The following is a 15,059-nucleotide window of genomic DNA, read 5'->3' on the forward strand; positions in this document are numbered from 1 at the left end:
CCATATTGATGAAAATTTAAACTGCAAAAAGCACATTTTTGGACTCCTAAAACAACTTAGTTCAGCTACATTTGCACTCAGAATCATTGCAGATCTTGCGAAGAGACAATTCACTGTGAGTTGACATATGTGAATGTTTTCATTCAGTAATTTCATATTGAATAATGTTCTGGGGTAACTTATCTTTAAGAAAGAAAATTTTCATTGCTCAAAAACATACTGTAGGAATAATATGTAGTGATCACCTATGATCATCTGATAGACATCTATTTAAGGAGTTGGGCATTCTTACTACTGCTTCACAGCATATTTATTCTCTCCTGAAGTTTGTTGTAAAAATCCACCACAGTTCTAAAGGAACAATGATGTACATAATTACAACACCAGATGGAAAAATTACATTCATTACTCCATGTTAAGGTTGTGTAAAAGGGGTGTACAATGTTGTAACAAAAATTTTTGATCACTTACCTGATGATATAAAATGCTTGACAGACAGCAGAGTAAAATTTGAAAACAAACTGAACAAGTGTCTAATTGACAACTCCCTGTATTGTAATATGTAAAAGCTCTTGGGTAGGAATTACTAACTCACATCTGTATATTTGTAAAGGTTATTAATGTTTATCATGAAGCCATGTTTACAAATTAATTTGCAATGTGAATGTAAAATGACTTGTTCCAGATTATGATTTATTGTACAAAATGATTCATGGAACATGAAACTAATTAACTTCACCAGGTCACAGAACTGTGTATGTAGTATGCTAGATTATAAGCTGAGCTGCTATATACAAGTTCTTATTTATAAATCTATCAAGCACTCAGTGTCTCCACTGTTGAATGAATGGTTGTCTTTACTCATCACATTGTCTATGTTATACTCAGGATATTCCAGTGTAGTACTGAGATCCAATTATAATTTACTAATTTGAATTCTTTGCATAAAAACACCACACTAAACAGGCTATTATTTTGCTGTTACATAATCATTTTCAATTCAGGTGTTTTTCAAAGGACACTATGTTTTCATGTTGCATTTAACTAAATTAATATATTTTTTATTTTTGTTTCTGTTAACAAACCAGAAACATATCATTTCAGTATACCATTTAGGTATTATTTTGCACCCAGTTTATCCTGAATTGTTATTTTCATCTGTGTTTTACTTAATTAGATATTGACACAGAAGAAATCCTTGAATTAATATGGGCTAACAAAGAGCGCAACAAGAAATGGATAAAATCAAAATTTTCTGTTATGGGATTTGACTTTTTTGCTAAGAAATGGAGTAGTGAACTGGAAGAAAAATTAAGAGAAGTGACAACCATTTTGGCAGCTGATGGTAAGTAAAAATAAATGAATTTACTAAAAATGATACTATATAGATGATACAAAATGCTTGATAATGCTTTCTTAATTATGTTGTGGTTAAAAGTAAAATCAATTGTCTTTAAGTTCAAAAAGTGTTTTATTGGAAAATAATTATGTTCCGACACAGTATTAAAAGGCTTATTTGAAGTACATGACAGACAAACATTACATGTATATTGAAGGGGAGAAGAAAATAGATACTCATGGGTTTTGTAGTCAGTTATATTTTCTTTTTTCGGGGACTAGAGAGGAAAAAGTACAAAGGGAAAATTGTACAAATCAAATATCTCAAGGACAAAATATGTTATTTAGAAGCTTAAACAAATCAAAGTTAGGAAAGGCAACTGCTCGCCAGCAGGTTAATGAATGTGTGTAGACGCAAGTAATGGTTTCCAAAATGTTCGTAATATCATTAAAGCTTGAATAGAGAGTAACGCTACATAGAGTATCAGTTTATTGATTTGTCATATCCAGTGAGGCAGGTCTCTGTTAAAATTTTGTTCTTTGGCAGACAACACTATTTATTAATTTCCCAATTCACATTCATCTGTCATTCACTAATCATTACATCTACATCTACATTTACATCTTCATCTACATCCATACTCTGCAAAACACTGTAGTCCATTGTAGAGCATATTTCTCATTGCACCATGTATTAGGATTTCTTATCATTCCATTTGTGTGTGAATCACAGGAAGAATGCTTAAATACCACTGTGCATGTGGTAATTAGTCTAATCTTGTCTTCACAGTCCATACAGAGCAGCAGTATGTTCCTAAATTCCCCACTTAATAATGATTCTTGAAACTTTGTAAATATGTTTCCATGGAATAGTTACCTTCTATTTACAAATACCTGCTAGTTCAGGTTTTCAGCATTTCTGTGACTCACTCCCACAGGTCAGACAAACCTGTCACCATTCACACTGCCCTTCTTTGTGTACTGCCAGTATCTCCTGTTAGTCTATTTGGTACCGATCCCACACACTTGATCAATATTCTGCAATAGCTCACATGAGTGTTTTGTTAGCATTCTCCTTTGTAGGCTGAGAGCATTTCCTAGTGTCCTAATGATGAGCTGAAATCTACCATCCAGTTTACCTACAATTGACTCTATGTGATCATTCCATTTCATATCCTGACAAACTGTTACTGCCTGATATGTGTATGGTTTCCTACTTCCAACTGTGATTCACTTATGTGGTCATTGAATACTATGTTTTGCCATTGGTGTCATGAACACTCTGTAGCTGACATTATGACCATGATGTAATACCCAAGAAGTGTTAAAAAGGTAAAACTGTCATCAAACTGAAGGTCTGACACTACAATGCGTTTCTAGACATGGTTCTATTGGAAGTTATATATCTGTACTTGCATTCCTCTGACCTTTGAACTGACTTATTCAGCCAGTTTAGGGGACCTGTAATGGACTCCACACTGTGGTGCAAGTCAAAATTTTTCATGTAATCTAATGTTGCCAGAGTTGAAAGTGATAAGTGACGATTAAAAGTTCTGGGATTGGTTGGGAAATGAATCTCAGACCTATGAATCCATAGCCATCAATGTTACAGATACTAAAATAAAATTCTTATACACATTGTGATGTGCCCATCTAAAATTCTACATTTGTTGTGTGATGGTAAATCAGTGAAGTATGGTTTCAGTCATCTTATCAAGTTTCATAATAAATTTAAATGAAACTTCAAAACTCAAATTTCACTGTGTCAGCTTGAAGGAAATTTGTGGCATCAGTTGAATGCAAGCTTGCACTATATCATTATTCTAAAAATAACCATTGATCACCTCTCGTAATTCAGATTACACAATCGTGTTCAGTAATGTTAAAATTATTTGCATGGCAGATGTTAAATACTTTACTCAGCCAAATATGGCATGCAACTAACCGGCCATAATTAACCGTAGTGGTCATTTTTTACAATAAAATCATTCAAAAACAGTATTTTGGTTTCTGACATGTGATATCACATTATTAACAAAAATATCTTGGGCTTCTTTCTTTTGTTCCAGACTTCCCCCACTATAGAGGAGCATAGGTGCTAGGTGCTGCACTCAGGGCATGCTCCTCTTTGCATCATATGAATAAATAAAATTTTCATTTGGTAGATAAAATATTATGACATTTTCTTTATCAAGCAGGTCTGCTTCACAAAAATACTATTTCAAACTTAAATTATTGATTTGATGCCTAATTTGATTGTATAATATCACAAGTATTATCATAAAATATGCAACTGCTATGAGATAATTTTTCAGTGTGTTGTTTCTTCACATTGTCTCTTTCTTGATGGCAAGTCTGTTTCTGTTTTTATCTACAACACAAATGTTCGCTAGCATTTATGAAATCGGGTGGTGTGACATCTTGGTACCATTGTTTGATTATTTATGATGTGCTTCACTTGCTTTTCATTGCAGCCAGTCCCTTTCATAATCTTGACAGTTAAATGTAACTGTCTTCTTAAGGATTCAATACTCCTGTGTTGCATCTATGTTTCATTGGCCAACCTAACTTATTTATGCTTGGAGTTTAGTTTTTACAATTATCTATCAGTTGCCACATTTTGCCTTGATTTAGCTTTTCCTTGTGGATACATTATTATTATTATTATTATTATTAACCCGTGTAGTGAACTGTTGCATAGATTATAGGTTCTTTAAAAAATGACTAATGTTTTTTGATGTAACTGATAACCACTGAAGTGTGGAATCAATTTTGCTATTCTAAATGGAAATGGATTTTTCCCACACTGGTTAGAAAACACTGTTTATGGTCAGTCATACGTGGTGTAACACAGAGACTGGTAGAACAAACAGGCAGTTCCTAATATCAGTGATGGCAGAGTTCACACAGTGAATGAATAACCAACAACAAATCCAAGACATAGCAAAGTTATCGTAGCTATACAAGTCCAAGGGGGAATGCATATCACAAACGTAAAACAAGCAAGGTCAAAATTCTGCTGTTAAATTGCATGTAACTAAATGTTTCAAAGGTAAGCAGGAGACTAATTGGCAAGTGCTGGGCCGCACTATTTACTCGCAGTCTCAGATGAGTGGGTGGCTCTGTGTGACATGCTTGCTGAAGTGGTGCCTCATGGGGGAGCAACCAGCAACTTGAGTATGTAGCCCGAGTATCTCTGACTTGTTCCCCATATTTATGCTGGGGCTGGGTTGGGAATCCAAATCACTTTTGACTACTAAATCCTTCCCCTCTCTAATCAGCATGTAAGGCCAGAAGTGGCCCGACCTATGCTAGCTTCATCGAGAGAGAGAGAGATAGAGAGAGAGAGAGAGAGAGAGAGAGAGAGAGAGAGAGAGAGAGAGAGAGAGAGAGACACGCTGGAAGCCCTGCCAGAGACCCCTGGGGATGGTCATCGTCGTGATCGGCTGGGACAGATGCTGGCACATGTAATGGGATTATCGACCAATTAGTGGGTTCTTGGGTGCAGCTTAGTCCTGCCTGCAGGAGACTGTGTGCCAGCTATGTAGAAGATGGGGACAGCAATTCGGCCTCCATCGGCACCCGAGTATGAAAACAAACCATCTCTATCGATTATGTGGTGAGGAGATTACTTGTGTTGGCAAGAACAGAAAGTGGCTGCATCTCCATTGGCCCCCTGTGGTTGCTTAACATGAGGGCAGAGGTTGTAGTGGTAGTACATAAGCTTGTCCCTGGCATGGTTGTGTAGGTCATGCCCTATCAGCAGTTGAGGGGACGTGGGAGGGCAGTACACCTTACTTCAGCCGGAGCTTATCTCGATGATAATAACATGAGTTCACTTGGGGTCCTGGCCAAAAGTGCAAGCCCAGTCATGGGAGCCCATGATATGCTGTGTGCATGAGCGGTGGTTCCATGGAGCTGGGCACAGCACAGTGAGGTGTATGCAGGGTCTGTGCCCTTGTAGAATTATGACCAAGGAAGCTGGTGAGTGCTTCCCTGGAGTCAGCTGTTGTCATTATTTTACACATCTGCTTTTTGAAGGTCCTGACCATCTGTTTGGCCTCCAAATTGGATGTGGGGTGGAAAGGGATAGTAGTCAGGTGCTTAACGCAATTGCCTTTACAAAAATCCCAAAACATAGATGCTGTGAATTTAGGAACGTTGTTGGCAACCAGTCTGGACAGTACCCCCTCTATTCCAGATGTGATGGACAGAGCACGGGTAGCAGTTGCTGTGGTGGTAGTAGCTATCCATCTACATAAGGAAGTTTAGAGAGGGCATCGATAACTAACAAGCATGTTCCTCCCTGGAAAGGTCTGGCAAAATCAGCATGCTCTCTTTGCCAGGACTAGTCAAAGTGTCGCTAAGGGTTGAAATCCTTAGCTGCGGTTGATTGATTGTGGACACAGGCCTGGTAGTTTTGTACAATGTGTTCTACAGCTGCTTTGACACAAGCTGTAGCAAAAAATAGATGTGCCATTCTGGATTGGTGGCTTTAAGCAGGTGCTCTGGTCAACCCTGCCATACAGCAGACAACACTGTATGGAGTAGTGGATTATGACCCATTTCTGCTGTTTCAGCCTGTCAAACTCTGCATCTAGGCCACACAGCAAGCGGAAAAGTGCATCAGCATTTGAGTGCTGCATGGTGGACCAATAATGGATTGCGTGGTTATAGTTACTTAGGAGCAATGCCATCCATTGCAGTCATTGTGCCACCATATTGGAAAATTTTGAATGGAGACTAAATAGCAAAATGAGGGGCTTGTGATTGGTGATCAAGTGGAGCTTAGTACCAACGAGATACATGTGAAACTTCCTGATGCTAATAATTCCTCTGTGCCACATCTAATGTTTTAGATGCAGTTATAATGGGCTGTTCTGTCCCATCAACATATCTGTGGCACAAGCACCAGCACCCTAATCTGACACATCAGTGGCAAGCATTAAATGTTTGTTGAGATGGAACATCGCTAAACATGGGCCAAGCTAAGGCACCTTTTAAGTTATAAGTAAGCCTTCTAGCATGCCTCTGGCCACATAAATTTAACAAATATGAAATCTGGGATGAATTGGGAATAAACTTTTCAAAATAATTTCTTTTCCTGGGGAACGAATGTAGTTCTTTGAGGTTCTTAGGAGCTGGTAAGTTAGTGACTGCATCCACGTGATCCTGTGTGGACATGAGGCCTTCTTTACTTAATATGTGCCTAAGTACTTGACACTCACTTAAAGAAACTACATTTATCAAATTGACAACACAGACCATGGACATGGAGCCACTCAAACATCTGTAGATTGTGCAGGTGTTGCTCCTGCATGGCTCCAGTGAATATTTAACACAGTTGGGGATATCTTGGTTGAGCTGCTTAAGCTATTGCTGAAATATCACAGGAGTGCTTGCAACCCACAGTGACAATCTGTTATAACAATACATGCCAAGTGCCATATTAATCACTAAAAATTGTTTCGTCTGACCATCTACAGGCAATGAAAGTAGGTGACAGTGACACCTGTTTCTGACAAATAATGATCCCCAGCCAATTTTGCCAGCAATTCCAAGGAACTGGATACAGATCGACATTTCCTTGAGCATTAATAGTGGACTTAAATTCACCACAAGTTCCAAGTTATCCGTTTGGTTTCTTAACAATGAACATAAGTGTAGCCCACTGGCTAGACGATACTAACTCCCATACATTGCAATCTTTCTAGGTCTCCTTTAACTTGCTCCCATACAGCAAAAGGCATCAGACAAGCCCTAGAAAACCTACGCGCTGCTGATTGCTTTAAGGATACATGGGCATGGAACCCTGTTCCACAACCTAATGTAGGTTCTAACAGTTGCTTAAATTGCATACATAGTGCATCAAGTTCTATAGATGGTACTACAGATGAAACTATATTCACTAGTCCTGCATTTGAAAAAAAAAAAGAAAAGAAAAGAAACACACAAAAATGTCTAAGACAAAAGTATTAATTGTCACGCAAGATATGACTACTATCAAGATTAGCTGCAAAGCTAAATTTTTATATTTAGTGTGGACTACAGTTTGACCTGTATAACAGGGTGGTGATGTACAATGTACATCACCACCCTACACAGAGAGGACCTCAGCTGTGGAGAACCAGCTTCACAGTAAGTGTCCTCATTAATCAGAGACACAGCCGCACCTGTCTCCAACTGGAAATCTGCAGTTGCCCTATTAATGTCTAGTTACAACATGAGATGCTGCATCCAGCCTGCTGCTGATGGATGATGTTTGCTGGTGCACACCGGCCGAGGCAGACACTCGCTAGGTGCCCAAGTTTTCAGTATGTGAAACAAGTGAAGTCACGAAAAGAGCGGTGATGCTGTTGATGCTGTGGGCGATGATCTGGCCATGATCTGATGGCATGAACTTTTCTAGGACCCTCTAACAATGATGGCGAGGAGACTCTTGTATGAACCTTTGCTCACTTTAAGTCATACTGTCAGTGAACGAAGTACTTCTGTTTTCGCGTATCTACTGGCAATGAGGGTGGTGGATCACAATCTACTGCACTAACTACTGTACTAATTACTGAATCCCATGTCGCCAGACTACCAGGTGCGTGGTAAATGGGATGATGATGATGATGATGATGATGATGATGATTACAAGTCGCCAGTTGATTGTACAGCACAAATGTGACTAACAGTAGTACAAAGTTGACTACAGAGGAATCATGAAACATAGCTTATGCTGATGCAGTTACTTTGTGAGCTTTGGCAATTTTTAGCAAATCACTCAGATTGGGTTAGATGACTCCAAATATTCACACTAACTTCTCTATCAGAAGGAGACATACAGTAACATCATGGATTGAGGATTTCACATATGATGTGCCACACTGTTTGCAGGGAAAACCACATTTGCATGTGAAGCCTTGCAATTCAGCAGCCCATGCTGTGTAGGATTGCTTACATTGCTTGACACATTGATTACACTGGAGCCTGGTTGTAGCAACTTGGGTGTGGTAAACATAATAGACAGTAAACCATAAACCTCAGAAAACTCAAACTACTGGGGCTTGATAGGTGCATAGTTTCTGCAATATTTCGTACAGTTTATTGCTGGGAGACAGTGAAACTACACAGTGATGTTCAGGATCAGTTATTTGGCTTGGCTTGCAGTGAAGAACAAAATGACTTAAATAGACCTCCTAACTCTCAATCATCTTGCTGAAGGAAGTGAATGATGGAGGAGGAGGTGATGAAACTGCAACTGCCAACTGTTGTTGGTTTTGCAGCAGCTGTAACAGCAATTTCTGCTGTTGCTGCTGGAAATGTCTCTGTTTCTCTTGCCGTTGCTGTTGTTGCAGTTGTTTTTGCTGTTCCAACTACAACTACTGCTGCCAAAGCTTTAAAAACTCAGGCTCTATGGTTCACTGGAATAGTGGCATGGTGAAAAAGTTCTTGTCACCAGTATTTTCAGGCAGTATTGTATCAGTGGACAGCTCCACATGATATGCTTGCTGCAGCAGCCCTCGTGGCTACGTACTGTATGTAACCTGAGTATCCTCAGTCTGTTCTCCATTTCAGTACCTGGCCTGGGCAAGGAATCCAAATTGCTGTCGAATACTAAACTTTTAGTGACCAAACACAGAATAGTTTTGTTAGATGCCAGTTCTTCAGCTGGAGACAAAACAATTACAGCGAATGATGTTCCACAGTAGACACACACATCCTCCAGGGAGTACCCTGGCCTTTAGTCTCGTTCAAGACAGTGCTTTCATGTGATCTCCAAGTGGTAATTAGTGTTCCACAGTAGACACATATCTTTCAGAGATAATCTGTGGCCTTCAGTCCCACTCAAGAAAAATCTGTCATGTGATCTCCAAGTCATGCTGTAGATTCTCCTGTATGGATAATATGTATTTTAAATGCATAGGGATTTCATATTGCAAGGCAGTAATGGACACTCATCATCATCATCATCATCATCATCATCATCATGGACCTGTATTGCAAATTCATATGGGTGAACCACATGGTCTATGATATTTCTCTGATGGCTTGTTTAGTGCATTGTAGTCAAGGACGGTAATTTCACCTCATGATTTGGAACATTACCTAACTAAATAAACTGCTCTACAAAAGAACCTGACAATATGGTCACACACCAATAAAATTTTTATTGGAGATTTTATGTGCCTTGTTTCAAACCATGTGTGGGTGTTGGTTTTCACAATCTTTGTCATCTCCAGTAGTATTTTTCCAGTTATGTGGCTTCATCATCATGTTGTTTTATGGACTAAACTTTCAGCCACTGTTGTCAGTGGCTTACATGAGGGTGTTGTATTTACTGGTAAATAAATTGGTCTACGAAACAAAAAATGAAATAACACACTGGCAAAAGTTTTATTGAAGGTGTAGTGTCTTGTTTGATATCATACCAAAATAATGTGAGAACTGGTAACTCCAAGTTTAAGTAAGGATGTACTGACTTTTTTTTAGTTCATATGGTATTGTCCCATGGTAATATGTCATTATCATTTTACTGCTCCCTATATGTCCAGCCTCACTAATACCCAAGATTTGGAAGCTGTCATTACTGAATCTGAATAATAATTGAATGGAGTTCCACATCCATATAAAGATTTGACTTTGTTGAGGCCAATGCCAAGTGAAGTTATGTTGCTGTATGGCCTTTTGGATGTGTTTTAATTTTGGAACTCAACATTTTCATGCTGTTCATATTTACTTTGCTGTTTCTTATTGCTGTTTTTATGGCAAATGATTTCTTTGTAAGACAAGGTGATAGCCCTATGCCCAACCCACTATTCAAACTTGGGACTGACATCTATGACCGAGAAAATCAGTCCATTCATTATATGTATATGTTGTGTATCTGCGTACAAATAGTTGTTTTTCGCTCGCTCTATTTGCATGTGGAACAGGAAAGAAAATGGCTATTAAGCAGTACAGTGTACCCGCTTTCCACGAACCCTACAGTGGTTTGTGGAGTATCTGTGTAGATGTAAATTAGAATCTTCATAAGGATATCTTTTTTATGTTTTCATCAATGGAATTCCACAATGGAAGGTTGTTGTCCTGGACTAACAGTGCCGTCAAGGCTCTTGTGCACAAATCAGCCATGTGTTATGTGGAACCCATGACTTGCTCTCTTCATAATTTACAGACCAAAATATCCACAATATGATTTATTATGAAAGTTTGTAATATTTTCTTGTGAAACTACTACAGATGTAGAAAGGGTATCAGGAGAATTGGGCAGCTCCATAAGGCCAGTGGTACACTTAAAACTGAACAGACCACCAAAACAACCACGAACCCAATATATGAAAACAATAAACAAATACAAAAACTGGCTGTAACATCAGAGACTTTGATAGACCTAAATTCAGATGGGTACAACAATCAAATAATTTGTATAATGCACCAATGTATCAAGATGAGTCAAAAAGTATGTTGTCTGGACCCTTAGTTGTGAGAAAATAGAATAAATACATTTACTAATTTCATTAATATTGTATCATGTTTTTAAATATATTGTTTATGAAATATATGTTGTGCAAAAGCAATAAATATGTCAGGTATTATTTTTTGCTGCTTTTACTGAATTAATGTTTTTTATTTATTTTCAGTAATTTATGACAATGATTTGACAGAAGCGTTTGTTGACTGTCTTGCTAAGCTCTTGGTAGTTCCACCAGCAAAGACTGTGTATGTGGCTCTAGAGAAAAGGTGGGTAATGTAGAAATGCAGATATATTGTTCTCTAAATTTTATTTTATTTACTCTTTTCTGTTCAGAACATGTATTACAAAATGTGTGGGGGTGGCGGGATGGGTGGACGCACGCATATACAACAGCAACGTTTCACAGTTCAGCAACTGTTTGTTTGTTACTTATTGCTACACTTATTAAAAAGATAAATAATTACTTAAATTTTCACATATGCCAGTCCTGTGTCACAAGCACATGTCAGTATAAGGCAAGCACTTTAGCTTATCTCCTGCCTGTGATTTCAATTACTGGTTACTGAATATAAAGCATTTATGAAAGTTTTTTTCGGTTGCCAACTGAGGAACTGCATTATCATGAAGCAACATTTTGAGAAGTTTCTTACTTTCTTGCTTAGGCAAAGTAACAGAAGGCAATGAGTAGGAAACTTGTTGAAATGTTGCTTCAAGACACTGTTGTTATTTGGCTGACAACCAAGGAAAATTTAATGAGAAGTATCACTCTAGAAAAACCAACATTTTCAAGTTACAAAAATTGCTTTTGTAGGTATTGGCTATTTTCTGTCAATGAAAGGCATCTCCTAACAGCTATAGTTAACTGTTTTTCATAAATGCACAAACTGAAATTTGTACATTTGCTTGTCTGTAATTGCAAATATATTTGTTTTTCAAATATTTTTATTTTAACTGTTTTTATTTATTTGTTTTTGATACAGATTTGTGTTCACTGTGGCTGATCTGGACTGTGTAGCACCATGCTATGAACACTTTCTGCAATGCTTATCAAACATTCAGCGTAAGCCTCCTGGTTCTAACTGGACTGTGGAGCAACTGGCTATAGATTTTCCTCAATATTTTAATTATGAACGTGTTAAAGAACTTGTATTGTGGAAAATAAGCTCATAGGAAATATTTGTTGTATCATAGAGTAGTTCAGCTTTTCTGACAAAGATGAATGAAACACAGATGAATACTGAACAGCACAACACACGCACACACCTAATGGAGTCACTTTAAAGGTGTAATAAGATGTGATACTGACCAGTAACCTGCCTGTATCTACTGGTGTATTCAGCATTTTTGAAATATATTCTTTGTTCTTGAATGCTCAGAGTGAAGTTGAAGTAATGAAATACCAGATGATACAGGATTTGGAGATAGCAAAAATAATGAGAAAATTTAACAACACATAATTGGGCAGTTGGAAACTTTATTTGTTTCTATAGAGATTATGATGCTGTGGATGTGATTCAGAGAACATACATTTTGATCAGAATTCATGTTTTACCACACCATTCTGCAGTTAGATTAAAAATACATATTATGTGGCATTTCTAAAGACTCGTAATAGAAGATGTATTAGGTATATGTAAATTGTTCAGTTGTTTTCTCAGAATTATAGTGAAGCCTTCTTTGCTCTCTGTATTCAAAATCAGGTAAAGCACAAACCTAAAGCGCATACTTGATATATCAGAGATTTGCATTCTGTAATTGTAAGAATAGACTTTGCTGATAAATAAGAGTTACTGCATTTGGAAAAATGTAGGCTAACTTTATTATTCAACTTGGTTTTTCTTTTCAGTATACCAGTGACAGGTTACTTGGGCAAACAAAGCAATCAGGTTTACAAAGTTTTGCCATGTGCATGTTTCTTTCCTCCAGCACTCCAAATGCAAGATCTTCCTCTTTAGTTCGAACTTGCCTCCCACAGCTCTCTTAAATTATCTTGCACTAATCTCTTCTGTTCGTATCTATTTCCTATGTTTCTCTGATCTCCTCACTCTCCTCCCCTGGTAGCTGAGTGGTCAGCACGACAGAATGTCAATCCTAAGGGCCCAGGTTTGATTCCTGGCTGGGTCAGAGATTTTCTCCGCTCAGGAACTGGGTGTTGTGTTGTCCTAGTCGTCATCATTTCATCCCCATCGACGTGCAAGTACGGAAGTGGCGTCAAATCAAAAGACTTGCACCCAGCGAATGGTCTACCCGACGGGAGGCCCTAGTCACACAACATTTACATTTTTACATCTCCTCACTTCCTTCTCTCCTACTCACTTGAAATTTCACATACTACTCCATGCATTCACTTACATGTTTGTTCTGTACATTCTCTTTCCTTCATTTGACTTCCTCTCTCAATTTATTTTTGGTCATTACGTCTTTTTTGACAAATGCTTAAGTTGTTTCTGCCTTGTGTCATCATTTCTGTGCTATCTTCTCTTTATAAGCATTGTGTTACCCTCTTGGTGTAGTTGCCTTTGTTGGGTATCTGAATAACTTGTCTTTATCCATACAAGATTTTAAAATCTCCAGTTGCTTTGCCCCCATCTTCTTCCTAGCACCAGAAGAACAGATTTCTTTCCAGGCGACTGACTTTTGTATAGTTTTAATGTAATTATTAGCCCTTGTTTTTTTGTACCATTGAAACAATATAGAAATTTTATCAACTTTTATCTTGATTTGCATGAAAGGTTTTCATCTGTTTCTCACTTCCTTTCCCTTCTCCTAGTTAAGTTCCACAGTATAAAGAGGAATGGATCATAAGTAATCAAATCCATTATGGATAGCACTATGATCATATATATGTTGCTACACTTGTCAGATTTTCTTCTAGTTTACAGTTGTTTTAAGATTCATTAACAGTAGCTCTTCAGCTTACCAACCTATTTCTGTAAATACATTGCAGTCATGCTCCTAGCTATCTGGCTGGCATATTCAATACAAATCCTTCACATACTACGCTTTCCTTCCATTGTGCTTTTTAATATTGTAATCCTATGTCTCAGGATGTTCTCCATCAAGACATGCTTTCTTCTTTTTGTGGTGTTGCACAATTCTGGTATGTTACTGACTTTTTGTATGACTGCTTGATTGATTTTCTCCTCTCTGCCCATGTTATTCTTAACCATTTCCTATAGCTTTCAACAGACTACTTCAATTTACATTTTCAGTATATCTCATTGTATATGTCAAAAGTATGTTTCAGACTATAGTCGTCATCAATTGCTTTTTCAGTGTCAGTTTGACATCATTTGATGTGGAGAGGCCTTTTCTGTTGTAAAATGTTGCCTACTGCTAACTTATCCATACTTCATAAGCAGTTGATATTCCAACATTTCGTCTGGTATTCTTATTCAACAAATAATCAACCTTATTGCTGCACTTGTCACAACTTACTGGTCTGTGTCTTATTCAGTTTCATATTGAAGAGGGCTGGAAGAGTAATTTTCATGACTTCCAGTATGAGTATACTATTTATTCACTATAGAGTGAGGTGGAACAATGGTTAAGAAAATGGAGTCAGGATTTTTGTGAGTTCTCTGTCATATAAGGCAAATGCTGGGATGGTTCCTTTGAAAAGGCTTGGCTTCCTCACTCTTCCCCAGTCTGAGCTTGTGCTCCATCTTCAATGACTTCACTGTCAGTGGGATTGATGTTGTTGTTGTCTTCAGTCCGAAGACTGGATTGATGCAGCTCTCCATACTGCTCAATCCTGTGTGAGCTTCTTTATCTCTTGAGTAACTCCTGTAACCTACATCCTTCTGAATCTGCTTACTGTATTCATCTTATGGTCTCCGTCTATGATTTTTACCTCCCACATTTCAATGGGATATTAAACCTTATTCTTAATTCCTTATAATTATATTTACTTTAAGTCATTAGCTGCACTACAAATTGCATAATATCCACATTTTTGTCTTAATCTTAGTTTCTTTTCACTCATTCTTTCAACACTGAACAAAATGAATGACAGTTAACATCTGCTGTCAGATTTCCATTTCCTCGCTGTAGCAACTTCTCTTTATAATAATTTAACAACACTCTTCTATCTTTGTAATTAAAAATACAGAGAATACTTGGCAGAGAGGTGATGGATGATACCAGGTGGCACAGAGAGAGGCCAAGAATGATGATGCAGATACAGTGTAACTAAATGTGCATTTAATCAAGATTTGCACATACCAATGCCTAGAAAGGTAGGAGTGCTACTGGGAAA

General features: G+C 37.7%; 1 protein-coding gene across 1 annotated transcript in view; it reads left to right on the forward strand.

The window, feature by feature from the left end:
* Nucleotides 1–12,170, forward strand: part of LOC124606631 (methyltransferase-like protein 22) — a 45,161-nt gene extending 32,991 nt beyond the window's left edge. The window contains exons 4-6 of the mRNA XM_047138626.1: nucleotides 1,178–1,345; nucleotides 10,968–11,067; nucleotides 11,782–12,170. Of these exons, the coding sequence (XP_046994582.1) occupies nucleotides 1,178–1,345; nucleotides 10,968–11,067; nucleotides 11,782–11,971 (458 nt within the window). The 3' untranslated portion in view covers nucleotides 11,972–12,170. The remainder of the gene's footprint in view (nucleotides 1–1,177; nucleotides 1,346–10,967; nucleotides 11,068–11,781) is intronic.
* Nucleotides 12,171–15,059: the final 2,889 nt, after the last annotated feature.

This window comes from Schistocerca americana, chromosome 3 (genome assembly GCF_021461395.2).
Source record: "Schistocerca americana isolate TAMUIC-IGC-003095 chromosome 3, iqSchAmer2.1, whole genome shotgun sequence".
Lineage (NCBI taxonomy): Eukaryota > Metazoa > Arthropoda > Insecta > Orthoptera > Acrididae > Schistocerca > Schistocerca americana.